This window comes from Papaver somniferum, unplaced genomic scaffold, assembly GCF_003573695.1.
Source record: "Papaver somniferum cultivar HN1 unplaced genomic scaffold, ASM357369v1 unplaced-scaffold_19, whole genome shotgun sequence".
Lineage (NCBI taxonomy): Eukaryota > Viridiplantae > Streptophyta > Magnoliopsida > Ranunculales > Papaveraceae > Papaver > Papaver somniferum.
The window spans coordinates 364,745-388,664 of record NW_020628818.1 but is presented as its reverse complement, the minus strand read 5'-3'; the positions used below and the strand labels follow the sequence as shown (position 1 = coordinate 388,664).

The 23,920-nt window shown below is 37.5% G+C and overlaps 4 protein-coding genes and 1 pseudogene across 5 annotated transcripts; 2 read left to right on the top strand and 3 right to left on the bottom strand.

The window, feature by feature from the left end:
- Window positions 1-1,249: 1,249 nt before the first annotated feature.
- Window positions 1,250-2,389, top strand: LOC113338903. The gene is made up of 3 exons (XM_026584298.1): window positions 1,250-1,626; window positions 1,780-1,953; window positions 2,038-2,389. The coding sequence occupies exons 1-3, from the start codon at window positions 1,250-1,252 to the stop codon at window positions 2,387-2,389; spliced, it is 903 nt and encodes a 300-aa protein (XP_026440083.1).
- Window positions 2,390-5,311: 2,922 nt separating this feature from the next.
- Window positions 5,312-7,393, top strand: LOC113338871 (protein trichome birefringence-like 34). The gene is made up of 5 exons (XM_026584272.1): window positions 5,312-6,002; window positions 6,139-6,310; window positions 6,440-6,636; window positions 6,790-6,951; window positions 7,048-7,393. Exons 1-5 carry the CDS (start codon window positions 5,563-5,565, stop codon window positions 7,391-7,393), a joined length of 1,317 nt encoding a protein of 438 aa, XP_026440057.1. The 5' UTR covers window positions 5,312-5,562.
- Window positions 7,124-10,460, bottom strand: LOC113338870 (protein trichome birefringence-like 35). 2 transcript variants are annotated; one of them, XR_003354875.1, is made up of 7 exons: window positions 10,008-10,459; window positions 9,628-9,919; window positions 9,269-9,440; window positions 8,885-9,081; window positions 8,653-8,805; window positions 7,484-7,887; window positions 7,124-7,399 (listed from the first exon to the last, which is right to left on the bottom strand). XR_003354875.1 is itself a non-coding variant. In XM_026584270.1 (6 exons), the coding sequence occupies exons 1-6, from the start codon at window positions 10,285-10,287 to the stop codon at window positions 7,557-7,559; spliced, it is 1,425 nt and encodes a 474-aa protein (XP_026440055.1). In that variant the 5' UTR covers window positions 10,288-10,460; the 3' UTR covers window positions 7,158-7,556. The 2 variants fall into 2 exon arrangements, 1 of the variants encoding a protein (XP_026440055.1); XM_026584270.1 differs by having other exon boundaries at window positions 7,158-7,887; window positions 10,008-10,460.
- Window positions 10,461-12,275: 1,815 nt separating this feature from the next.
- On the bottom strand, window positions 12,276-14,399 carry LOC113338902 (annotated as a pseudogene).
- Window positions 14,400-14,635: 236 nt separating this feature from the next.
- LOC113338901 (protein BREAST CANCER SUSCEPTIBILITY 2 homolog B-like) lies at window positions 14,636-21,793 on the bottom strand. Its single transcript, XM_026584297.1, has 23 exons — window positions 21,501-21,793; window positions 21,264-21,413; window positions 20,976-21,095; window positions 20,739-20,858; window positions 19,510-20,620; window positions 19,391-19,437; window positions 19,277-19,308; window positions 18,958-19,106; window positions 18,359-18,481; window positions 18,055-18,261; window positions 17,901-17,982; window positions 17,746-17,796; window positions 17,581-17,656; window positions 17,356-17,467; window positions 17,198-17,269; window positions 16,827-17,025; window positions 16,573-16,755; window positions 16,287-16,429; window positions 16,102-16,164; window positions 15,802-16,018; window positions 15,479-15,646; window positions 15,291-15,385; window positions 14,636-15,021 (listed from the first exon to the last, which is right to left on the bottom strand). Exons 1-22 carry the CDS (start codon window positions 21,679-21,681, stop codon window positions 15,320-15,322), a joined length of 3,672 nt encoding a protein of 1,223 aa, XP_026440082.1. The 5' UTR covers window positions 21,682-21,793; the 3' UTR covers window positions 14,636-15,021; window positions 15,291-15,319.
- Between the last annotated feature and the right edge of the window lie 2,127 nt (window positions 21,794-23,920).

The window sequence follows — 23,920 nt, the reverse complement described above, 5'->3', positions numbered from 1 at the left end:
ACCACCAGAGATAACCGAAATGCAAACACAGAAAAAGAGATTCAGGTAAACTTTGAACTCACAAATATTTACTCTTTAAATTACCCTGCAGTTAATTTAGTTCATCTTAAAACTGTTCTCTTCATCAATATTTTCTATTCACTTTGCTTGCACTTCAAAAAACTTATATTATTCACTGTCTGTTATTTCTCTTGGTTTTTTTAAACATGAAGATTCTTTCCTGGAACATTCAAGGTTTCAAAAATGCAACCACTAGAAACCACTTGATTGATCTCATAAGAACCCAAAACCCAGACATTATATTCCTCTGTGAAACTAAGATAGATCAAAACAAATGCAAACCTCTTTTAAAACAGTTTCATTATCCCAATACTGCTTTCATTGAACCAGTAGGATTATCTGGTGGTCTAGTCTTACTTTGGAAACAGGGGTTCACTTGTGACATTGTTGATACTTATTACAACATGTTTAATATAGTGGTTCAATCAGACCCTAGTAAACCAGAGTTCTTATTAACTTGTATGTATGGTTATTCTAACCTTGCTAAGAAAAATGAGCAGTGGAACTTCACTCATCAATTTAGTAAGGCTAATTCTAATCCTTGGATTGTTTTCTGAGATTTAAACTTTCATATCATTGACAAGGATGTTGGTATTTCCTCTTCTTCTGATGTCTGGATAAACAATATTGTTTCTAGTTGTGGTCTAGATGATATTGGGTTCATAGGAAAAGATTATACTTGGTCCAACAATAACATGGGTACTGGCACTATAAAAACTAGGATATGGCTTTAGGGAATGGGAATTGGTCTTTAATCTTTCCTAACTCTAGGATTTTACGTCTAGCTCAACTAGTCAGTGATCATACCCATGTGATGTTAGATACTGATATTACCTTACCTCATTATTGAAAACCTTTTAAATTTTTCTGGACTTGGCTAAATGATGCTTCATGTTATACTTTCATTGCTAATGCTTGGAAATCTAGTGAAAATGGTTCATCAGCTTTTCAGTTAGTTAATAGACTACATATTACCAGAAGGATGTTATCCTTATGGAATAAAGAACATTTTGGCAATATCAATCAAAAGGTTGATAAACTGCAGTTGGAGTTACATAATCTTAAAGAATAGCCTTCAACTCTAAGCATCAACAATGAGATTATTACCATCAACAATGAACTGAGCAAGTGGCATAAAATTAAGACTGAGTTTTATCAACAGAAGTCCAGAGACTATTTCATCAAGGATATGGATACAAGTAGCAAGTACTTCCACACTAAAGTCAACAGAAGAAAATCCAGAAACAACATAGATTCTATTCAAGGTTCTGATAATAACTGGTTGCATTCAAGGGATCAAATCTCTCAGCATCTCACTCAACACTTCAAAAATATCAGCACTACCAGCAATCCTGTCATAGAAGAAGGCATGTATAGCATTTTTCCAACTATTATCTCAGAAGAGGATAATTTATCTCTTACCAAAATCCCAACTGATGAGGAAATACATTCTACCCTTAAAAGCATGGAGAATTGGAGTGCACCAGGATCAGAGGGTTTTCAAGCTGGCTTTTACAAAAGTCAATGGAGTATAGTGGGTGAAGATGTTTGTCTCATGGTTAAGAAGTTTTTTTAAACTAAGCATATTCTCAAGCAGTTAAATAAGACTTATATCTCTTTGATTCCAAAGAAAAAGAAGTGTACCAGTGCAGCTGATTATAGACCAATTGGTCTGTGTAATACTTCATATAAGATTATTTATAAGGTAATTGTAAACAGAATGAAGCCTCTTATGGAAACGATTATATCACCTTTCCAAGCAGCTTATGTTTCAGAAAGACTAATCAGTGATAATACAGTGATAGCTCAAGAAATTATTCATTCAATGAAGAAGAAAAGGGTAGAAATAGGTTGGTTAGCACTGAAGCTAGACATGTCAAAATCTTTTGACAGGTTAGAATGGCCTTTCTTAATCAAAGTTCTTTCTTATTTTGGATTCTGTGAAGATTTCTGTGACTTAATCTATCAATGCATCAGTACTACAACATTGTTAGTAATTCTCAATGGCTCACCATGTGATGATTTCTCACCTTCTAGAGGTATCAGACAAGGTGATCCACTTTCACCTTATCTTTTTATTCTTGTTATGGAGTTTCTCTCAAGACAACTCTCAACTGCTCAAATGGATAAAACTATTAAAGGTATTAAATTGGCTGCTTTATCACCAGCCATTAATCATTTGCTTTTTGCAGATGGTTGCTTGATCTTTAGTCAAGCAAATCTCTCTTCTGTCAACAATTTACTTGAGCTACTACAAAACTTCAGTACACAATCTGGGCAAGTTATAAACTTTGAGAAAAGTGCAGTTCATTTCAGCAAAGAAAACTAAGCCTGAAGTAGCAGAGACACTCAGACAAATTCTTGGAGTTAAAACAATGAATTCTAAAGAAAGGTATCTGGGATCCCCACTTATTCTTGATCACTCCAAACAAGAATCTTTCAAAAGTATTAAGGAGAACTTTGACAACAGGTTTTCTACTTGGTCTTCCATCTCTCTTTCTCAAGCAGGTAGAGGCATAATGATAAAGCATGTGCTTAACTCTATCCCAATTTATCAAATGGGTACTTTTAAATTACCAGCAAATCTTCTACAACAGCTAACAAGTATTGAAAGAAAGTTTTTCTGGGGATACAACAACAATAGAGGGCACAACCCAACTGCATGGTTAAATGTTTGCAGACCTACTGAAATGGGAGGATTAGCATTCAGAGATCTGGAGATGCTCAACTTAGCCCTTCTCACTAAACTTTCATGGAGAATATGCAATGAACCTGATAACTTGATGTCTAAAGTTCTGGAAAGTAAATACTTCAAAACAGGAGATATATCCATCAAAAAATTTCAGTTAAAAACTGTTCATACACTTGGAATGGCATTACTCAAGGTCTTCTAATTGTTCAACAAAATTACTTCATGGAAATAAATAATGGTAGAAAGACCATAATATGGAAGGATAGATGGATTCCTGGTATGAACCATCCTCCCATACCTATGAGTGAGCATTTTCGATTTTATGACAGGGTTGCAGAATTATTTCTTGAAGAATCAGCTCAATGAAATGTTGGTTTACTAGCTGTTTTATTTGATGTTGATACTTCCCTCAAGATCCAAAGTCTTTTTAGATAATAGCAAGGAAGATCTAATGCTATGGATGCCGGCAAAAGATGGCAAATTCTCAGTGAAGAGTACTTACAAGATGTTAACATATAATGACAGAGAAGCTCAAGTTCATGGAGTTACCGTGAATAAGAGAGTGTGGAAAACTCTATGGAGCTGTAGAGTTTCTCAACGTATGAAACTCTTTGCTTGGAAATGCATAAGAGATATTCACTCAACTAAGTGCAGAAGGGCTATGTACAATAATGAGCTGGATATTATATGTGATATTTTTGGGGCTGCTGATGAGACTATGGAGCACATCTTATTTGATTGTAGACATGCCAGAGTTGTATGGAGAGGTATCAACATCAACATAGATGTTGTCAGAGCAACCTGCAACTCAGTTTCTGAATGGGTTATCAGCTGGTTCTCTGTTGCTAACTCAACTGTTGATGATAAATGGTTGTATTCCCTTATGACAGGCGCCTGGGTAATATGGAAGGACAGATGTGACGTTGTTTTCCAGGGAGTTTCTCTAAATCCTCATAATACTGTGCATAGAATTAATTACCATCTTTCTTCTCGTATGCATGCTAATGACAACCAGTTATACCCTGAACCCAATAGTAATAAAGTATCCAGATGAAAACTACCTTTAGAAGGCTTTGTTAAGTTCAACATTGATGGTTCTTTTATTCAATGTACTAACCAGTTTGGAATTGGCGTTGTAATGCGTGATCATGCAGGAAGCTACCTTAGAGTCAAAGGAACTCATGGAAGTGGAGCCTTAAACCCAGAAGTTGTGGAGTGCATGGTTGTACGTGAAGCTTTGCAATGGGCTAAGAAAATGCAGTTCACAAAGACCCAGATAGAGGCGGATGCTAAACTTGTCATTCAATCTATCAACAGTCGTTCACTCTTAATACAATGGGAGAATAGGAATCTAATAAAAGAAATCAAACATTTGATCTCCAGTTTTAGTTCATGTACTTTTGATTTTGTCAGTCGTGATGATAACCAAGTAGCTGATGCTTTAGCTAAATCATTTGATCTCCAGATTTAGCTGATACTTTAGCTTAATCTGATCTATCTTTCGAGAGTTTTAACAACTTTGAAACTTCTATACGTAGTCTCCTCACTGGAGACCAGAATTTCACTCATTAATAATAACTCTTCAGTTATCAAAAATAAAAATATAGCTAAGAAAATTAGGGTTTTAATGTGATTATTATTGACCGTTGGATTAAATACTAACTAAAAATAAATAGCGGACCAGATATACAAATGTGTTTATTAAGGATTAAAATTTTTGTTGAATAAAGCTTACGAGTCCCACTGTGATAAATGACTGGGTCCAAATTTCTAAGAAACTCGAAAGTTGAAACGGAAATATGCTATTTAAGATTAATATAATAACGTTAGTTCCAGTACAAGGGGATAAATTTGCACAAAAATGATTGTTTACTATTTCAAAATCCTAGATGAAAGTGGGTTATTAAATGCTCCTTAATGGGTATATAAGTTAAAAAGCACCCCACTCTCATAGTTAGGGGTGCACATATCCTATACATACCCGCTAATCCTACTCTACCCGCCAGTTTTTTAACCGTATCCTATCCTATCCACTATTTGGCGGGTAGGGTGGCGGGTAAAGATTTTCTTAACCGCCAGTAAACGGTTAGGGTGACGGGTATAGGCCATATCCTACCCACCCTACCTAGAAGTGCACATACCCTGCTCCTACCCGCCAACCCTACCCTACCCGCCAGTTTTTTAACCGTATCCTACCCTATCCATTATTTGGCGGGTAGAATGGCGGGTAAAAATTTTCTTAACCGCCGGTAAACGGGTAGGGTGGCGGGTATAGGCCATATCCTACCCACCCTACCCGTTGTGCAGCCCTACTCGTAGTCTCATTTCCAATATCTACGACCCTCACATGCAACATTCACACCGTACGCATACCAAGAGAATATTTAATGACTGCAATATCCCCCAAAATCCTCCAACATTTATTACTGCCATTGACAACACGAAAAAAATCCTCCATTATAGTCAATGACTATTGGAGGTGTGCAAACCAAAAACTCATTTGCTACTTCACGGAATTTAAATTAAAAATAAGCTATAGACAGACACATGGGATTGGGTATCTAGGACAGCAACAACCCAACTACAGAACACATATTCCATCAAATAATGTTTTTGGTGATAAAAATAGAATCCCCTGAATTTTTAATTTTGCAACTACTGTCCACGCCAAGAAGTTCAAAGACTTTTGGAAAGACAGTATGATCAGCAACTCCCGATTCTCGATCATCACTAATAATCCAATACTGAGCAGAGACAGAAGCAGATAAAAGAGATACAGAAAACAGCCTTGTAGTGGAAGAGACTATACAATGGTGGCCGGAACTTTCGGGTTAAGTTTACATAGCCTAACAACAATTTTAGTCTCCATCTTTGTTGTTATTGCTGTTTATATGATGAGCGAAAGCGAACGACCCTTCTTTGAAGGTGTCAGTACAATGTCCAGAACTACTATGAAGAGTTACAACGAGACGACAATCATAGGTTACAGCGAGACAACAATGAAGCACAACGAGATGGCCGTGAAGGGTTATAACGAGACGATGCGGAAGGGCTCTAGCAGCGAATTGACCCCGCCGTCGAGTTGTGATCTTTTTTCAGGTAAATGGGTTTACGATAATTCGACAAATCCTTTGTATTCTTGGAAGCAGTGCTCATTCTTGATTGATGAGTTTGCCTGTGAGAAGTTTGGAAGAAAAGATTTAAGCTATCAGAATTGGAGATGGCAACCCAACCAGTGCGACTTACCAAGGTTATTACGATTCTTCTAACTTAATTGCTCCGATTCAACTAACATTTTGGTCTTTGGGTTTCATTTTGAAAACATATGCAAACCAAAACATGTCTAAAATTGATAAACTTACACTGTTCAATTTAAAACAAGCTAGATTCAACGCCAAAGCATTATTGGAGAGATTGAGAGGAAAAAGGATAGTCTTTGTTGGAGATTCACTAAACAGAAATCAATGGGTTTCCATGGTTTGTCTGGTGGAATCTGTTATCCCATCAGCATTCAAGTCTGTGAACATCACCGGTTCTTTCAGAATCTTTAATGCCATTGTAAGTTCTATGCTCTAATCTAAACTCCAGGACATAAATGCAAATGGTTTTAGGTCCAGCCTAGCTTGTACCCGAGGAAACATTATTATCGGTTTAAATTGATCTTTGATTGTCAACAAACATGTTTAGGAATATAATGCAACCATTGAATTTTACTGGGCACCATTGATGGTTGAATCAAATTCGGATAATCCGGTGTACCACCGAGTACCACATCGAATAGTCAGAGCTGGAGCTATTGAAAAACATGCGATTCACTGGACTGATGCTGATATACTTGTCTTTGATTCCTACCTTTGGTGGAAAGTCCCAAAACTGGAAGTCTTGTAAGTTTCACAAACCAATTATCAGCTAAATGCACCATACTGAAAGCATTGGATTTCTTGAGCAATTTGCAGCCATGCAACTATTAAGAGCTGGATGTGAAATATCTATGACTGCCATTGTGTTGAGCTAATGAATATCATGTTTGTGAACAGGTGGGGATCCTTCGAAAAACCTGATGAAGGAATCTACAAAGATTTAGGAATGGTGGGCAATTTTGAAGTGGCTCTAAAAGCATGGTCCGACTGGCTTGAAAATCGTATCAACCGTACAAGGACACAATTGTTTTTCAACAGCATGTCACCAACACATGATAGGTATCATCTCTATCCATCTACAATGTCCTCTATTCAACTCTTAACTGTAAACACATTTTACAATCTCTCAATTTCTCAATCATCAAAATGCTGCAGGGCAGCTGAATGGGGAATGAGAAAAGTAGGAAACTGTTACAGCGAAACAGAACCGATACTACAAGAACATTACTGGGGTAAAGGAACAAATCCAGACATTATGAAGGCCGTGGAGAGTGCAGTCAATAAATTAAAAGTTAAAGGTGTTGATGTGAAAATAATGAATATTACACAACTATCAGAATACAGAAAAGAAGCCCATCCTTCTATGTATAAAAGAATATGGGATACATTAACTCCAGAACAAATAGCAAACCCTGCTAGTTATTCTGACTGTATGCACTGGTGCCTTCCTGGAGTCCCTGATACTTGGAATGAGCTCCTTTATGCTTACTTACTGCCCTAATGAATACTTTTAGCACGTACGTTGTAAATTTGAGTTAGTTTTTATCTAATAAGAAGCAAAGAACAAAATGAAAAGTTGTGAAACCTATACCTGAGAATATTTTGACGTCAACTATGTTTTTTTTTCCAGGACCCCTAGTGGGTCTGAGAAATATATGCAATGTCTACAAAGATTGAAGAAGAAGTTCATTCCAGACATCGGGAACGCCAGGCAAGCACCAGTGAATACAGTCAGAGTAGGAAGGAGGGTTTGATAACTGCTCGGGGCTCAGAGCTTCCCAGAACTTTCTGAAGATTGAAGGGTGTCCATCTTTGCGATAATCAGAGAGCTGAGTGATGTTGAGAACAGAAACTTTTGAGCCCAGCCTGGATAGAACTGTGTCCACCATCCGCATTGTGGGTAAATCTGAACCACTTCCCCAGTAAGCTTCCGTGGTTATGGGTGTCCTCTGCTGGTAACAATTGCCTTCTGTCCCTGGTTCCCACTCTCGGCTCCTGCATTTAGAAATCAAGAATAATTTCCATCTTTTCTTTATTGAAATTCTCAAAAGTAGAATGCAAATATGCTAAGCTGCGCAAATCTATTAGCCATTAACAACTCGCATATGCATACATGAAAAAGTAGAAGATGAGCATATACGAACATGAATTACAATAGGAAGAGAAATTACTGTTTCAAAAAATATTCAAATATATCTGGTGCAAATTAGGCCATGTAAAAGGGTGAGAGTAGACTAACCTACATGTGGACAAGGCAAAACGGAAAACATAAATTTTCACTGTACTTTAAAATGTACTATTTTTTAAAGCCCGCGAGTTATTTTAACTGTAAATCAGATGATTTACTTGAGGAATGCTATCAGTAACTATTCCTGTCCACCAGCCATGCTCTTTATCATCCAATTAATACACCATTTTTCTGCCAGCATATATAGACAGATTGGAAATGAGGGGCCTATGATTCGACTTACTAATTAGAATTACTTCCATAGTTACACCTAACCTTTGTCTTAATGTAGATCCAAAGTAACACCTTAGTTTTGGCTGTTTAACTGTAAATAAAAATCTGGTTCACTGCTAATGCTAGGTGTGGAACGAAATATAAGAATCAATAGGCATTTCCTTTTTGCAGGGTATATGAGGAAGCTTTTTGTCAATGTCAGAACACTACCTCATGCTAACATTCAACTCTTTATGCTACCAAAAGTAGATTTAATTTTCTTCCTAAGCATAATGAAAACAATATCGATGAGAACATACCACATATGGGTAGGGGACATAGTGACAAAGAAGACCCGCTTCATGATGGGATCCACCTTCGTAGCCACCCATTCTGCCCATGCCTCCATTGCCAGCTGCATTGCTCCCATTCCATCTAATTCCTCACAAACCCCATTTTCTTCGGTACTCCATCTATGACAAAGAGCATTCAGAAATTTTCACAAAAACTGAAAACTTGTCAAAACCAAGTTAGGCTAGAGATTTTACTTACAACATTTTAACGGGACCTTGTCTCCACCACAAGTATGTATTAAAGATCAGTATATCAGCCTTATCCCATTCAGCTGCATGTTTGAGAATAGTATCCGGACGAATTATCCTATTATCTGCTTTGTGGTTCACCGGATCACCTGCATTGGATTCAACTAGGAGCGGTGCCCAGTGGAACTCGACCGTCGCATTGTATTCCTAAGTTACAACACACATATGCATATTTTTAAGTTGTTAACCAATCATCTTACACCACATAAAAACAACCAGTCACATTTTACGGATCAACACCAGGCAACTAAAGACTTTAAGATGTTCCACATTACATAATGAAGGTTCAGAGAAGCTTGAAACCTCAAAATTTACAAAGTAGGATTTCACTTACCACTGCCCTGAATACGGTGAGTGGGGCTTGAGGTGTTATAGTTCTTTTATCATTGGGAATCACCGATTCTAACAAGCACAGCATTGATATCCATTGTCCTCTATTCAGTGAGTCCCCAACAAACATCAACCTCTTATTTCTCAACTTTTCCCATATCTCAGTTGCATTCAACCTTCAAGACACAAAATCGAACAGACATTAAAGACATAGCCCAGCTATCAAAATTCAAAGAAACCACCCAAAACAATCAAATAAGGCAACTTTGAGAAGTATGGCAACTTCATGACTTAGTCTAAGAACCCCAAATAAGACACAACCTCTTATTTACTACTGAATTTAACAGGACTAGTCTTGCTTACCTTTTTAAGTTGCAGTTATGAGGTTGCCATCTCCAATTCTGGTACATCAAATCTGATCTACCATGTCTTTGACAAGCCAACTGATCAGACATATAAGGGCACTTGGATTCCTTGTATAGTGGGTATGAAGTATTATCAAAAACCCATTTCCCAGAAAACAAATCACAGCTATCCGAACTACTCCCTCCTCCAATTTTAGCTAAGGGGTTTGCTAAACCAATAACTTTCCTTGTTTTTCTGCCCCCATTATAACTTCTAGTAGATGTACATGTTGTGAATCTATCCAAATCAGCTGAAATTAGAAAGTGAAAAACAATCATTAGATCAAAAAAAAACAAGAATTTCTTGATGAAATTTACAAAATTAAGAGATTAACTAACCAGGAACTGGCTTTGGGTTACTGTGGATTGAGATATTTGGAGGGTTTAATGATTGTTGGTCAGCTTCTGATGATATTTGAGTAATGGGAACTTCTTCTTCTACTACTCCTACTCCTTCTTCTTCTATTACTTCTTCAGTTGAAGCTGTTTTTTGTAGTTTATTTTCATAAACAGTGTGAATCTTACGTTCATTGTACAGGATTGAAATTACTATACAAACAGAGAAGATTAATGCAATTAGAGGAAATTTTGCTGGTTTTCTTTTCCATCTCTGCATCATAAAGAGAGAATGGAGAAAAAAGGAAGAGGGTTAGTCACAGATTTGGGTTTGAGTTGAGACAGTGATGTTGAATGGAATTTCAAGTGAAAGTCCCTTTCTTGCTTAGTTTTCTTAATTAAAGAACTAATTTAGTTTGATGGTAATGGATTGGTTAAAAAGGCTACTATATTCCAGGGTACCACATAGACCCGGCCTTCCTTCAGCAAAATCTGAGTGATACCTTGTTGTGTTGTGTTGTCGATTTATATTATTATTATTCAACAACTGACTTTTGTAATAAATGATGTTACATGTTATCGTCCCATTAAACAAATCTACAATTTTGTTTGATCAATTCAATCCACCATGTGTCAAGATTCAGAATTCACTGACCAATATAGCCATTAAGAACAGCATAATTGAGTTTTTTCCTTTTGTTGTGATTTGTGAATGTTTGTTGCGGAGGGAGGATGCATCATGAAATTTGACGGAATTGGCAGTTGTAACAAGGAATATGTAGCATTGGTAAATAAATCACTATAATTGGCTGTAAAATTTGGGTTAATTAGGAGGAAAATAATTTCCATAACCAATTTAAAGTTACTTCATAAAAACGTTTTTGCTAATGATTTTTCTCTTTGGTTACCATGACCATGACTATTTTCTTTCAAAAAAAAAATCCAATCTCAAATGCTTTGAAGTTTAAACACCCTACAAAATAGCTGGCTAAAACCTCAATAAGGCAGCTTCATAGAGATAAAGTGAGGTTTAGACAACTCGAGTGATTCGAGCTAGAAGGAAAGTTCATGTAAGATTGTGCCCGTAAGAATGACTTAATTCCATCCAAGTTGATTCCTTCAACTCGAGTACAAGTTATTTCCTGGTTGAGAGACTCAGTTGCTGAGTTAAATTTTGACGAGCTTGACATCTCATGGTAATTACCAGTAGGAATACTTCCACAATTAATCGGAAAACTTCTTGCTGCATCATTCACTTGACTTGTAGTGTTTCCGCCATCAAGATTTTCGCTTTCCAAACCCATGATTGCAGTGTTCACCGCCGTGTTACAGTTTTCAACCTGAACTGAAGCATTTTCGCAGTGGGTTGATTCAGTCTCTACATTGTTACTATTTGAAGAATTTCCCATATCCGTTGATGGCACCTTTTTACGAATAGTTCCATCATCTTCAACATCCCATCCTGCTTCTCTACAAAGTGCTTTGAGCACATCATTATTATCCGCATGCTTGGGCAGTTGATAGTTCCCATTACTTCGAAGACCTGCAAATATTTTCTTAGCCACCAGCCTTCGGTTTCGCTCTCTCTGTTTATTTCTCTCACGCTCAATGCGAGTAGGATCACGATAACTTGTAACCAAAGAACCATCTTTTTTCTTTCTCATCACCAGCCATGGACCCTTAGTTGTCTTGATACAACCTCTTACACCACTCTTCAAATCTTCTTTCATTACCATGATGATTATTACCTCCTCTCCAAGTTTGAGATATGTTGCAGTTTATGAACTTCACAACCAGGGAGTGAAAATCCATGAACCCCTTTATATATGACAAACCGTGATGCTTTTTGAGAAAGGGTAATGATGTCAATGTACCAAGGAATATTGCAGTAAAAGAATCAAAAGCTTTCACTCTTACATGTGTGAAGCTCTTCACACACTTAATGGTAACTTTTATCTCCAAGAATCAGAATAATGTATGAAACTCATGAGTCTGATGAACCCTGAAGAAACTAGAAAAAATTCACTTCACATTTGTTTTTACTTCTGTGTTACAGAAAAGAGTAACCCAGGAGGTTCACCACAAGTGTAACTTTTCCTAAAGATGAAAAAATAAAAATCAAGTTTTGCAACTACTTAGAAGAAAATTTACTAATATAAATGTAGAAAAAGTTGTGCAAAAGCGAGTAAAAACCTAAAATAGCCAGTAGTCTAAATCCTGTTGCTGAAAAACGATCGTAAAGCATAAACTAAACAGACACTGCTGCAGCTGTTAAAAGGCCGTACGCCTGAGAAGTGCCTCAGGAGATGGTTCGCGCCCTCGGAACTGAACAAAAACTTCGAGTGGCGGTTTTCCACCCCCTAGAGCAAGAACTGTGTCGCGGAACTTGTGACCAATCTCTTTGACAGCTGTTTCATTGTCCAACCCAACATCCTCAAATGCTGAGAAAGCATCAGCTGATAACACCTCTGCCCACATGTAACTGTAGTATCCTGCTGCATAATCTTCAAATCCACCTGCAAAGATATGATTAAAAGCACAAAGGAACCTGTCCTCTGGCAATGGTGCGATAACTTGAGTTTTTTCGATCACTCTGCGCCAAACATCAAAGATTGATTCTGAACCACCAGGAATGTAGTTCGCGTGCAGCTCCAAATCAGTACTTGCATATAGTATCTGGCGGAGGTCTAGTGAGCCTGCACGGAATGTCCTTGCTGCAAGGAGTTTAAAATAAATTTCTTCTGGGAGCGTCCCTCCAGTCTCATAGTGTTTCGCAAGGCTGAACAAAGTATCCCTCTGGTAACACCAATTCTCCATGAACTGAGAAGGCAATTCCACTGCATCCCATTTTATACCCCGCATACCAGAAACCAGACTCTCGTCTTCCTTAGTGAGCATATGTTGGAATGCATGGCCAAACTCATGAAAAACAGTCTCAACCTCACGGAATGTTGGAATGCTTGGCTTATCCCCTACTGGTGGTGATTGATTGCACACCACATAAGCAACTGGCAGTCTGGCGGAGGTACCATCAGGTGCAAAAGCACGACTTCGAGCAACAGCATCACCCATACAGGCACCTCCCCTTTTTTCAGATGGACGAAAATACGGATCAAAATAAAAATACGCAACAGGATTACCTGAGGAGTCTTTAACCCGGTAAAATCTAACATCATCGTTCCACACTGGAGCTAGGCCATCCGCTGCCTCAATATCAATATCAAACAGCCTCTTTGCAAGACCAAAGAGGCCATCCATAACCTTTGGCAATGAAAAGTACGGACGTAACTCTTCCTCATTTATGTCATACTTCGACTCGCGCAGTCTCTCACTCCAGAAGCTAATATCCCATTCACTCAAATCATTGGCTTCCACAGCACCCTGCTCTGGTGAGAATTTTTTTAAGGTCTTCCATATCTCGTACTGCAGCATTCCATGCAGCAGTCCTGACCTTTTCTAGGAGTTGCTTTGCTTTGTCAATAGTAGCCATTTTCATTGCCATGCTAACCTCCGCATAGTTGTTGTAACCAAGAAGCTTAGCCTTCTCCAACCTAAGCTTCAGGATTTGGTCAATAATCGGGGAGTTGTTCAGAGGCACGGGTTACACGAGCTCTATGGACTTCCTCACGCAAAGAACGATTCCTCGAGTGAGTCGCAACAGATTTAATGCACGAAGGATCTAATGTTATCATCCATGGACCATCTTCAGCAGTAGCTTTCTCAAGCCCCTTGGAGACTGCAATTTGTGCAGCTAGAGCAAGTGCTGAAGCAGGCAACCCATCCATATCTTTTCTATCCGTAATTAACTTTTCAAATTTTTTGGTTGCATCCATAACATTCTCCCCAAACTTCTTGCCGAACTTCTCCAACTCCAGTTGCACTTCATTAAACTGTTCTCTTTTATCATCTTCAAGTGACACGCCATTAAGAACAGCCTCTTTTATTTTCCATTGGACGATACGTTTACGAGAACCGCTCAAAGTCTGCCATTCAGATAACTCCTGAATGGCCTTGAATGCATTATAAATTGGTTTGCTTTGTCCCAGTCTAAGCAGAAACTTAACTTTCTCTGGCTGAACTTCTGCAACAGCGGAACGGAGTTCAGCAGAATCTTTTAACATTATTAAGATGGTGAATAATCCCCCAAACTAGTTGTAGTCGATCCAAAATCTTCTCCAATGGATCAACTAACTTAGACCATGTTGGTTCTACTGATTTCTCTAATACAACCAAATCATTCTCAAGTTGTTTCAATAAAGCTTTAATTCCAGGCCGGACATGTTTGGGTTCAATAACATCAAAAGGAGGAAAAACAAAATCTTCCAATAAAGGATTATTTTTAAACTCCAAACTATCTTCTTTTGAAATCGCTACTGAAGGAGTTTCAAAAGCCATTCTAAAGTACTTAAAAAAAGAGCAAGTGCAGATAGTAATACCTGAAATCAAAAAGAAGCAAACCGGAGATATCACCTGGAAGAAGTAAGTAGTTTGGTTGGCCGGATCTATTTATATAGATTCAGGCTAAATTTTATCCTGATAAAAACTCTAGACAAAAAGTGATTTTAAAAGTTATTATACTCTTTCGTGAAGAAAAAAAACTCCTGCGACATCCGAAATCTTAGTCGGGGGACAACATTTAACGCTTGCCGAATTCCTCTATTATTATGAAGAATGAGAATGTATACAACATCTACCAGAAGTAGATTATGCAGCTAGCAGAAAACTGAAAGTTACAAAAAGACTAGACTCCCGATCATACGTGTTAGTAATTATGTGAAGCCTAACCCTGAAGCAGCTGCCCATGTCAATAGTAGTGAAAGACCTAACCAAATGCAAGTATGTCTTGAAAGAATGCTTCTCTGTAAAGGGTTGCCTGTTTGTTTCTTTACATAAACCACGAGTGACTCCGCTGCTTGAACAAGCTGCCACATTGTCTTACCCTGTACAGCCGTGCTCATGTCCTTGAAACGGTTCTCGGCCCAGAATCTGTATTTACACTTCCAGTTCAAAATTGATTCTACAAGAAAGAAAGTAATTAGAGTCAGCATACTGGTGTTTTTAAGTTAATCAATTGCCCTTTCATTAGAGCGCAATATAAGTTTTATTCATTTCGATCAACAAAACTAGATATTTTATACACAGAATAAAGAGTCACAAGATCAGAAGTACGAAAAAAACTGATTGTACAAGACATACTCTTCGGTAAACACAAGTAATATCTACAGTCTACTTACAGTTTCTAACCGCAATATAGTTAAAATAATGTATTGCAAGAGGTTCACTTACCACTTTGTGCAAATAAGTTGTGACAAATCCTAGCTATTAGGAGGATTAGAATCTCCAAGAATAAATAGAACCCTCTCCCTGAGCTTTTGAATAGTCTGCGTGCAACAAAAGCAAAGATAAAAGTTTTCTCAAAAACAGTCCAGCTCATAGTTCACCATCATATTGGAATTGGATACTGAAATGCATACCGAAGAAGAGATCTTTGCCCATCTGTAAGCAGAAGTGGCAGCTATTTTGAGGTGAGAAGAAGCAGGAAGGTCATTAAAAAGGGAATATGCTGAATTATCTGTTGCCTCTGCCACCCATAGATTGTTCATTTGGTCCTTTGCTCGCTTCACCAGATTACAGAAGCCAACCTACAGAGATTCACACAAAATCGGATGTCACATGGAAAATGGCTTGGGAGGCACAAGCAGAAACAGCAGTAGTTCCAACAACTGGCAATATATCGAGCAAACTTAAGACACAATAGATCAAAGTTAGCTTTATCTAGCAAACATGTTGTACTCACAGTTGATCCTTCAAGGGTGTAACTGATCGATGCAAATGAATCTTTACCCATACTGGGTGAGCAGAAACTGATAGCAAGTAAACAATTGGAAGAACCTTCTGCAAGCGATTTCGATCCTGACATGGAATCATCTGTTACAAACACCCACTGCTTCTTTTGATGGCCAGATGTGTAAGACTCTCCAACATACACAACTACGGCAGCAATATCAAATTCACTGATTGAGGCCACAAAACACAAATAAGCATAATCCTTACCAATAACTGAGAGAGAGTGAGAGAGAGAGAGAGAGAGAGAGACCTGGCTAGAGAAACTTCACCCATATTTGACAAGAAGATTGATTTGCGAGGGGAGAAAAATGATCTACAGAGAGTGGAAGTGTTAATTGGACTCAGTTTTGGTGCTTACATTGAAACGATAGACACTTTCTCATATTTTATTTGAACCCGAGTTTTCTTGTTAACGCTATGAGAAACAACACTTACTCAAAACTTGCAGCTGCTAAGGAAGCTAATGGCTGCCATTTAATGGTAGAACCATTGGCTTGAATGTACAGGGTATTTGAATCTAATTTCAGGGGTTTAAGCCCTGAAACAATATATGCCTGTCCTTCCACGAGCTCAAGTTGCTGCAGAAGCAACAGCGAAAACATTAGCAAATGCTCTTCAATAAATCTAAGAAACATTTAATCCAAAACACAATAGATTTGACAAAAAAGGATGAAACTATTCAATTTCTATGATTGGTAGCTGTGCAAGGAATTAACAGGACCTGCTTCTCTGTTGGGCTCCAGATTGTTATCAAGCCTTCTCTAGTACAGCTTTGCCCCTTGGAATCTTTACTAGTTAAACCAACCACCCTTACTCTCATAAATGGGGTGACTAGTCTCTCATTCAGTCCAGCATCTTCTAATGCTTTCTCAACAACCTTCTGCATATTTGACTGCCTGATTGCCTGAGGTTAACATTGCATGTAGTCAATCAATTTCGTAAAAGTAAAATCCAACTAAAGCTTTAAACACATACCTCTTGTTTTGTTTTATAAATAGAAAAAGAATTTAATTGCTCAGCGCTCATGTCTGCCATTAATACATCCGGCTCAGCAGCTCCCTCAAGGATCTTAAAGATTTGTGCCCCTTCTTCACTGTCACTGTCATTCTTGCCATGTGAATTAGAGACCTCCCTTTGCAACTCCAATGCAATACCTTCTGCAATTGTGGACCGCCTGCAATTATGAATCAACAAGTTTTAGGTACTACAATTAAAAAAGGATATAGTGAGATAGAGAGCTACCCTATTGTCAGTCTTGAATTGACATACAAAATAAGGGAATTATAAACCTGACAGTTATATAATACATAGAAAACTATCATGAGTTAAAAGTATAGGATACAAACCTTTCATTGTACAGTTGACGGGCTTTGTTCTCCAACCTTTCTGATCTCACAACAGAGTCTACATCAGTTAACCTGAATGTCAAGCGTACAGCAGTGATTTAAAAATCAGCTGTCGAACTAATCAACTTAACAGTGTAGAAGGATAAATTATAATTAACCTCTCCTTATAGAGAACAGGATAAACTCGTGTTACTCCGACGAGTGTCCTGGGCACCAGACCACCATCAGCCTTGATACACCTGAAAGCCAAGGGAGGTCCAAGTTCCTTACCTGGAAAATAGATGAAGGAGCCACAAAATTACACAAAAGTAAAATGCAAATATAAGACAACCATACGGGAAATACATGGGAACAATACTAGCAGGAATGTGATCAGTGCTTACAGAACCCCAACCGAGCAGCCCAGTGTGCTCTGTATGTCCCGTTTATGTGTAAGGGTAAACTAACAGTTTTAGATGCCTGAAAAGTGAAAGCAATAGCAAATGAGAAAAATACGGAACTACAAGAGAAAAGTTACACTACAACTTGAAACAAAAGCCACCACGAACCTCAAGAGGTGAAGTGGGTGCAACCCATCCACATAACGATGCTCTCCAGATCTTCAAACCACAATGCATTAATTTTCAGTAGCAGAGAAAAACAAATCAAAAAAAAAAATCTCTTAAACAACAGTTATTCATCAACACGACAATAAGTAGATTACCCGAAGTTTTTGGCCCACGAACAGTTTTCCAGCAATGAGCAGATTTGTCAGCGCTACATCCAAAGTGGCATTTACTGAATACCTGGGTGGCAAAGAAGTTAACAACTCAGGTAGTAATTTACTGCATGGAAGGAAAAGAGTGATGCATATTTACCATCCATCAGTTAACTCTATCTTTGCAACACTACTTGGCTTCTTGGCTTCTTCACCTGGAGCCATACCATGTCCTGCCTCAAGTTCTTGGTTTGGGTTAAAACGAACAGCAGAAATGCATAACACCACCATTGAAGCAGCTGAAGCATCCCCTTCCAGAATTCTTTTTATTGCAGATCTATGAGCATGATTTACTTCCCTCTCATACCTATAAATTATTATCTGAGATAATCAAAACCTGGTGGGTGGATGTGTAGAACCTCATTTAACAAAAAAAGACCTTGCACATTAGACGACTTAATTACCTGTACTTTAACTCTTCAAGCACATTCAGCACTGTCAAATATTCCATGGCACCTTTTTCTGGATAGCCTCTTCCATAACAAGCTAATTTCCAAATTATCCACTTGTAGTGATTCACAACCCATCTAAACAAAAAAAAACAGAGAGGGGTCAGAAGAAGATGAATGTGAATTATTGATAATGCATCATATCAAATTGACATATCTGCTCCAATATCAAACAGTGTGGCATACACATATTGTGGAACAATTTCATAGGAGAGACGGTCCCCACCATCTCCAACTGGCAGGATGATGCGTGAATGCACTCATTCCTGCCTAGTCCATTCGCCCAACAATCCTTACATAGTCTTGATTCTTTTTACAGCTTTGACAAAGTAAAGGAGTGAATACTACTGTGCATAAGTCAAGCATCCAAGTGCATCAGCATTAGAGCTATTAGAACATGCAGAACCCTCTGTCACTAGACTACTAGTTTAACATGTTAAACCCTGAGGCCAAAATTAAAATATAGACCTTCCTTCCTTTCCAAGGTTGTAAATTAATATTAATGCTTTTGAAGAAATGTTGCGGACTAAGAGCAAAAGGGTAGTAAGAATTACTCTCTATTGAGCATGGAAGCACCAGAACGAACCAACATCTGATGAAAACCTTCTGCTCCTATTACATCCAAGCTAGAAGCATCAAGGAACATGTACGCCTCAGCACGGTCAGCACTCATGCATTTCACGCTGTTTTCTATTTTTTCCAACTAATAAAGTGCATATATGCTAACAATATATTAGTACCTTTAAGATAGTATATTCTTAAGGATGAGATGCAGTTCATTGAGAGAGTATGTTACCAGTGCTGGTTCGGGGAGGCCCCCAAAGTATTCTTTAATTGTCCTCCTGCAATTGGGAATGGATATTTCCTGGAGACCTTTGGTTTGGCAAGCGAATTTTCACATGTTGCTGATACAGTCTAGGGAACTCAATAAGAGAGCATAAATATTAAGTAATAAACCAACGTTATTCAAATCAATTACCAATTTACCATTAGGTAGTACAAAAGAAATATTCCTGTCCAGAGGAGCGGAAAACCTGAAAAACACCCTCGATAAGAATATGCTACACAAAAACCACTATAAATGAAAAGATAAGATAGAAACAGACCGAGAACAGCGAGGCCTTTTGAATGGAGAGGGGGAACTTCTACTTCCAAGTTTCCTCTTATCAGAAGTTACTTGTTTTTTATTCCCACAAGCAGCACCGATGTTATTTGGAGTATCAATAAATGGCCCACTGGGCGGTGCTCCCACTGTGTTTACTGTTGAACCAATATCCTTAGTCAAAGAGTTTCTGACTGCAACATGAGGTTCAGAGGGTCCATTCCTGGGAGCAATGCCGACGATGTTTGATATGTCAACCAATGGTTTACTTAGTGGTCTTCCCACTATTTTCACTCTTGAACCAATATCCTTCTCCCTAGAATTTCCAGCAACCATATAGGGTGAACTGAATTCACTCCTTGAAGGCTTAATATTACTATCTTTAGCACAATTTCCTCGGTATGGCAACCCATTTCCATTAATTTGCTTAACCAAGTTATCCCCCGGATTCCGAGCTTCTAAATCAGCAGGAAACTGCTTATGCTTCAAATAGGTCCCTTTGGTGGGAAGAATCCCGTTAGAACTGTGGCTGTTAACTGTATGAGCTTGGCTCAAACAAGGTGCAGAAGGATCACTTTCTTTGTTTAGCGGAATCTTGTTAAATGGGTTGTCTTTCTCAAATGATGAGAACCCTGGAGTGTCTAGACTTCCTTCATTCTTTAACAAATCAATTTCTGAGTCGCCAAGAAGACTTCTAGCACGTCGCAATGCATCATCGGAAATTGATATAGACCTTCCTCCTGCAGTTTGGAATTTGATTGCTGATGGTTTAGAAGAGGAATTGTGGATTTCAGATGCCAAGATACTTGGCAGTACCTCTTTCTCCGGATTATCTTCTGTTATATATGTATCAGTTGGATAGTCGGTAGCACACGTATAAATTGACTTAGAAGTTACAAACGCATTAGTACGCCCCTCAATTTTCTCTTCCAACTGAAATGACTTTCCCCAAGCTTCTGAATCACTATTTGACAACTGACTAGAGTCTCCATCCAAACCCAAAAGTGTCTTAGCTCTCATAAGCCCCGCAGAAGAAACATTTACTGGTTTCCCAGACCCGGTTTGGAAAACTGTATTCGAGAAACTATGTCCATTACCTCCACCTTGCGTTTGACCTGCACAAGATGTCAAGCTACTAGTTGTTGATTTGTCGAAGATTAAGTATGCTTCTAATACTTGATGTCAAAATTAGTTGAATACGAGACATAATTCAGAGCAATCATACAAAATTACCTCCTCCTCCATTAAGAATAGTATCCTCACCAAAAACAGAAACATTTACTGTTTTCCCAGACCCGATTTGGAAAACTGTATTCGAGAAACTATGTCCATTATTTCCACCTTGCATTTGACCTGCACAAGATGTCAAGGATCGAAAACGATTTGTCCAAGATTAAGTATGCTTCTAATACTTAAATGTCAAAATTAGTTGAATAAGAAACATAATTCAGAACAATCATACAAACTTACCTCCTCGTCCATTAAAAACATTATCCTCACCAAGAACAGAAACATTTGCTGTTTTCCCAGACCCAGTTTGGAAAACTGTATTTGAGAAACTATGTCCATTATCTCCACCTTGCATTTGACCTGCACAAGATGTCAAGGATCGACCTAAATTAAACCCTATTCAAGCTACTATTTGTTGATTTGTCTAAGATTAAGTATGCTTCTAATACTTGAATGTCAATATTAGTTGAATAAGAGATACAATTAAGACCAATCATACAAAATCCAAAAGAAAAACAACAAAATTACCTCCTCCGTATTGAACAGTATCCTCGCCAAGAACAGACAAAGCTTTTAAAATTGAAGATTTCTTAACCGCAACAGATTTCCCTAATCCAGTTCTAAACATAGGTGGACTCTCATTGTTCAATTCATTACTTTGAAACAGCTTTGAAGATCCTGCAAACAAAATCAAATCCCGTCTATGTAATTAATTAATTAAATGTGAGAAAAGAGAAAGAGAAATTAAAGGAAATTGTTGTTAACCTTGAAACAAGAGATCTTGCATCGAAGGAAGACGAGAATTAGGGTTTTTTTCATGTTGAGTCACAACCCTAGGTTTTTCTTCAGATCTAGTATTATTATCATGACCGTGAGCAACCCATCGGTAACTATTACCGTCGTCGGAGAATATTTGCCACGCTGGTAATCTCTGCGTCGTCTTCATTTTTTTATTTGGAGAGATTAGAGCTACTTCTAGCTAACAAGCATTTTTATTGGGGTAAAATGAGAAGGCGGGAAAAAATTGAAATTCGATTTAGATTTTCACTGAATTTCACTCGTTTTCTTATCGTTTGTTCGCGGTTTTTGGAGGGATTCGATCGGATATAAGGAACTGGGGAAGGGTGGGCTTCCTGTTTTTAGCCCATTTTACGAGATTACACACGTAAAGGATCTATCAGGATACTGTAGTGTAAGGTCAGCTTAAGTGGCCGGCCGACAAGGTAAAAAAATAATTTTGCACCGTACCATTTTATTTTGGTGTACACAATCTAAACCCTAGATTTATGTAAGTGATAATTTTTTCTGTAATATCTCATACAAAAACGTGTATAAACCATTGGTTGGGCGATACCTATTAAATATGACTACAAATTTGGCCTGCAATAAGTATTTTTGAGAGAAAATGGTTTATATGAATTTTTGGGATGTGATTCCGAATTAGACAGACGAATTCATAGTTTATTCATGGATGAAACATTTAAATTCGTCTTGGAAGGTTAATTATTTTCGTATTTGTAAGTTGTAATTTGTACCAGTTATTAAAAAAATATTTTTTGTTTTTGGATAAATAAAGATTGATTTTATTGCTAAATTAAGTTAAGCTTTACAAAGATATTACAAAGATAAAATGAATATTAAGGTTAAAGAACGATATTGAAACATCGTACCGTAAAAGTATAAAACAGAGTATTCCAACATGAAAATAGTGAGAATACCGGAGGATGATTAATTAAATACATGTATGAAAATGGGAGTCGGTTAAATCAGATGAGAGATGGTTTTGGATCACAAGCCCACCATTTTTGATGATTTAGAGGAGTCCAGAAAAGGAATAATTTACTTTAAACCTTGAACGAGGCTATTAAATTCTAACACATACTTTAATCTCAAATTCTACTCTTCTAGTTTTTTTATTTTCTTGTACTCTTTCAATTTAAGTCGAAGATTGACATATTCTTGTTCTCTAGCATGTCAATTTCTGCACATCTTCCTCGAGATATTGGGTTCTAGATTTAGAATTCTTTGGATCTTCTTGTAATTTTTCACACTCTACAATTGTTGAAATGAGGATATCAAGATGTATACACTCTCTTTCAAATGACTTGTTTAGATCTTGGAAACATGTGAGGAATTTCTCATCCAGGCTACTTCATTCATTATTTTCTAGATTCATAATATCATTAAAATCTTCAATATTTATGGGTGGTATCCTTTCAAATTCCAAATCAAGATCATTAATCGCGTCGATAATATTTTGATTTGGCTTATGTTGAGTAAGATAAATAAGTTCTTGTTTACTGTTGATTTAATACAACATCGATAGGAATGGTTTCTTAGGAGGAGGAAACTCCAAAGATTTTAGTATAATCAAATCCTGACAATACCATATTTTATACTTGTCTAAAGTTCGGATCATTTACAGATAGAGACTCTTAGGTATTTTCGGTGTTTAACTGCTCTAATACCAATTGAAAAGGGGAAGCATACCATGTATACTACCAACTTTTCGTTTTGAAACCTAACAAATTATTTCTTGTGTGAACCTTAGCCAAAATCCAAAGCAGAAAAAAATATCCTAGACAATCTCTAAAAGAGATTCTTGAATCACAAGAATCATTAACGTACGATCAACTTATATGCAGAGATAAAACTCATAAAGTGCAGAAAACAAAAGTAAAGCAAGACACCAAAAATTCTTTAATAAAGAAAACTGTAAAGCATGGTTTTGTACGTCGTTCAGTTTGAACACATTGTTTTAAGCCGCTACAAACACCGTCCTATTATATAACTTTGATGTGGAATGCAGTTGATATTGTGAGAACATTGCTCGGTTGAACCCAACAAGTGTTGGTATGTCAAGTTTGGTTGTCCATAGTCAACTTCGTCAGATTAGACTACGAAAATTAGAAATGTTGAGATAAACTCGTGTTACTCTGAAGAACCTGAAGACATATCGGCATCAGCGTAAAGATCATATCCTTCTATTCGAGGTTAGTAACACAGACTTGACTTGTTTCCATTTTTATCTATGTTTCTTTCAAGTCGTTTAGATTGAAAACATAACATAAGAAGTTATTATTGTTAGAGCATTTCTCGGTTGAACGTCAATCTTTAGGATGTTCATATTTTTCTAATGAAGTTCAAGAAGAACCATCGCCGCCACCATTTGCTCTTATTATCCT

Excerpts from the sequence above, each read along its gene's own strand:
- LOC113338903 (XM_026584298.1), top strand. The coding sequence starts at position 1,250 with ATGGATACAAGTAGCAAGTACTTCCACACTAAAGTCAACAGAAGAAAA. Across the intron at positions 1,627-1,779 it reads GTTTGTCTCATGGTTAAGAA|AATGAAGCCTCTTATGGAAA; the intron begins GTTTTTTTAAAC and ends AATTGTAAACAG. Across the intron at positions 1,954-2,037 it reads ATGTCAAAATCTTTTGACAG|TACTACAACATTGTTAGTAA; the intron begins GTTAGAATGGCC and ends TCAATGCATCAG.
- LOC113338871 (XM_026584272.1), top strand. The coding sequence starts at position 5,563 with ATGGTGGCCGGAACTTTCGGGTTAAGTTTACATAGCCTAACAACAATT. Across the intron at positions 6,637-6,789 it reads GTCCCAAAACTGGAAGTCTT|GTGGGGATCCTTCGAAAAAC; the intron begins GTAAGTTTCACA and ends GTTTGTGAACAG. Across the intron at positions 6,952-7,047 it reads ATGTCACCAACACATGATAG|GGCAGCTGAATGGGGAATGA; the intron begins GTATCATCTCTA and ends AAAATGCTGCAG.
- LOC113338870 (XM_026584270.1), bottom strand. The coding sequence starts at position 10,287 with ATGATGCAGAGATGGAAAAGAAAACCAGCAAAATTTCCTCTAATTGCA. Across the intron at positions 9,082-9,268 it reads TCACCGTATTCAGGGCAGTG|GAATACAATGCGACGGTCGA; the intron begins GTAAGTGAAATC and ends GTTGTAACTTAG. Across the intron at positions 7,888-8,652 it reads ATGTCCCCTACCCATATGTG|GAGCCGAGAGTGGGAACCAG; the intron begins GTATGTTCTCAT and ends TTCTAAATGCAG.
- LOC113338901 (XM_026584297.1), bottom strand. The coding sequence starts at position 21,681 with ATGAAGACGACGCAGAGATTACCAGCGTGGCAAATATTCTCCGACGAC. Across the intron at positions 21,414-21,500 it reads GCAAGATCTCTTGTTTCAAG|GATCTTCAAAGCTGTTTCAA; the intron begins GTTAACAACAAT and ends TTTTGTTTGCAG. Across the intron at positions 17,657-17,745 it reads CACCCACTTCACCTCTTGAG|GCATCTAAAACTGTTAGTTT; the intron begins GTTCGTGGTGGC and ends TTCACTTTTCAG.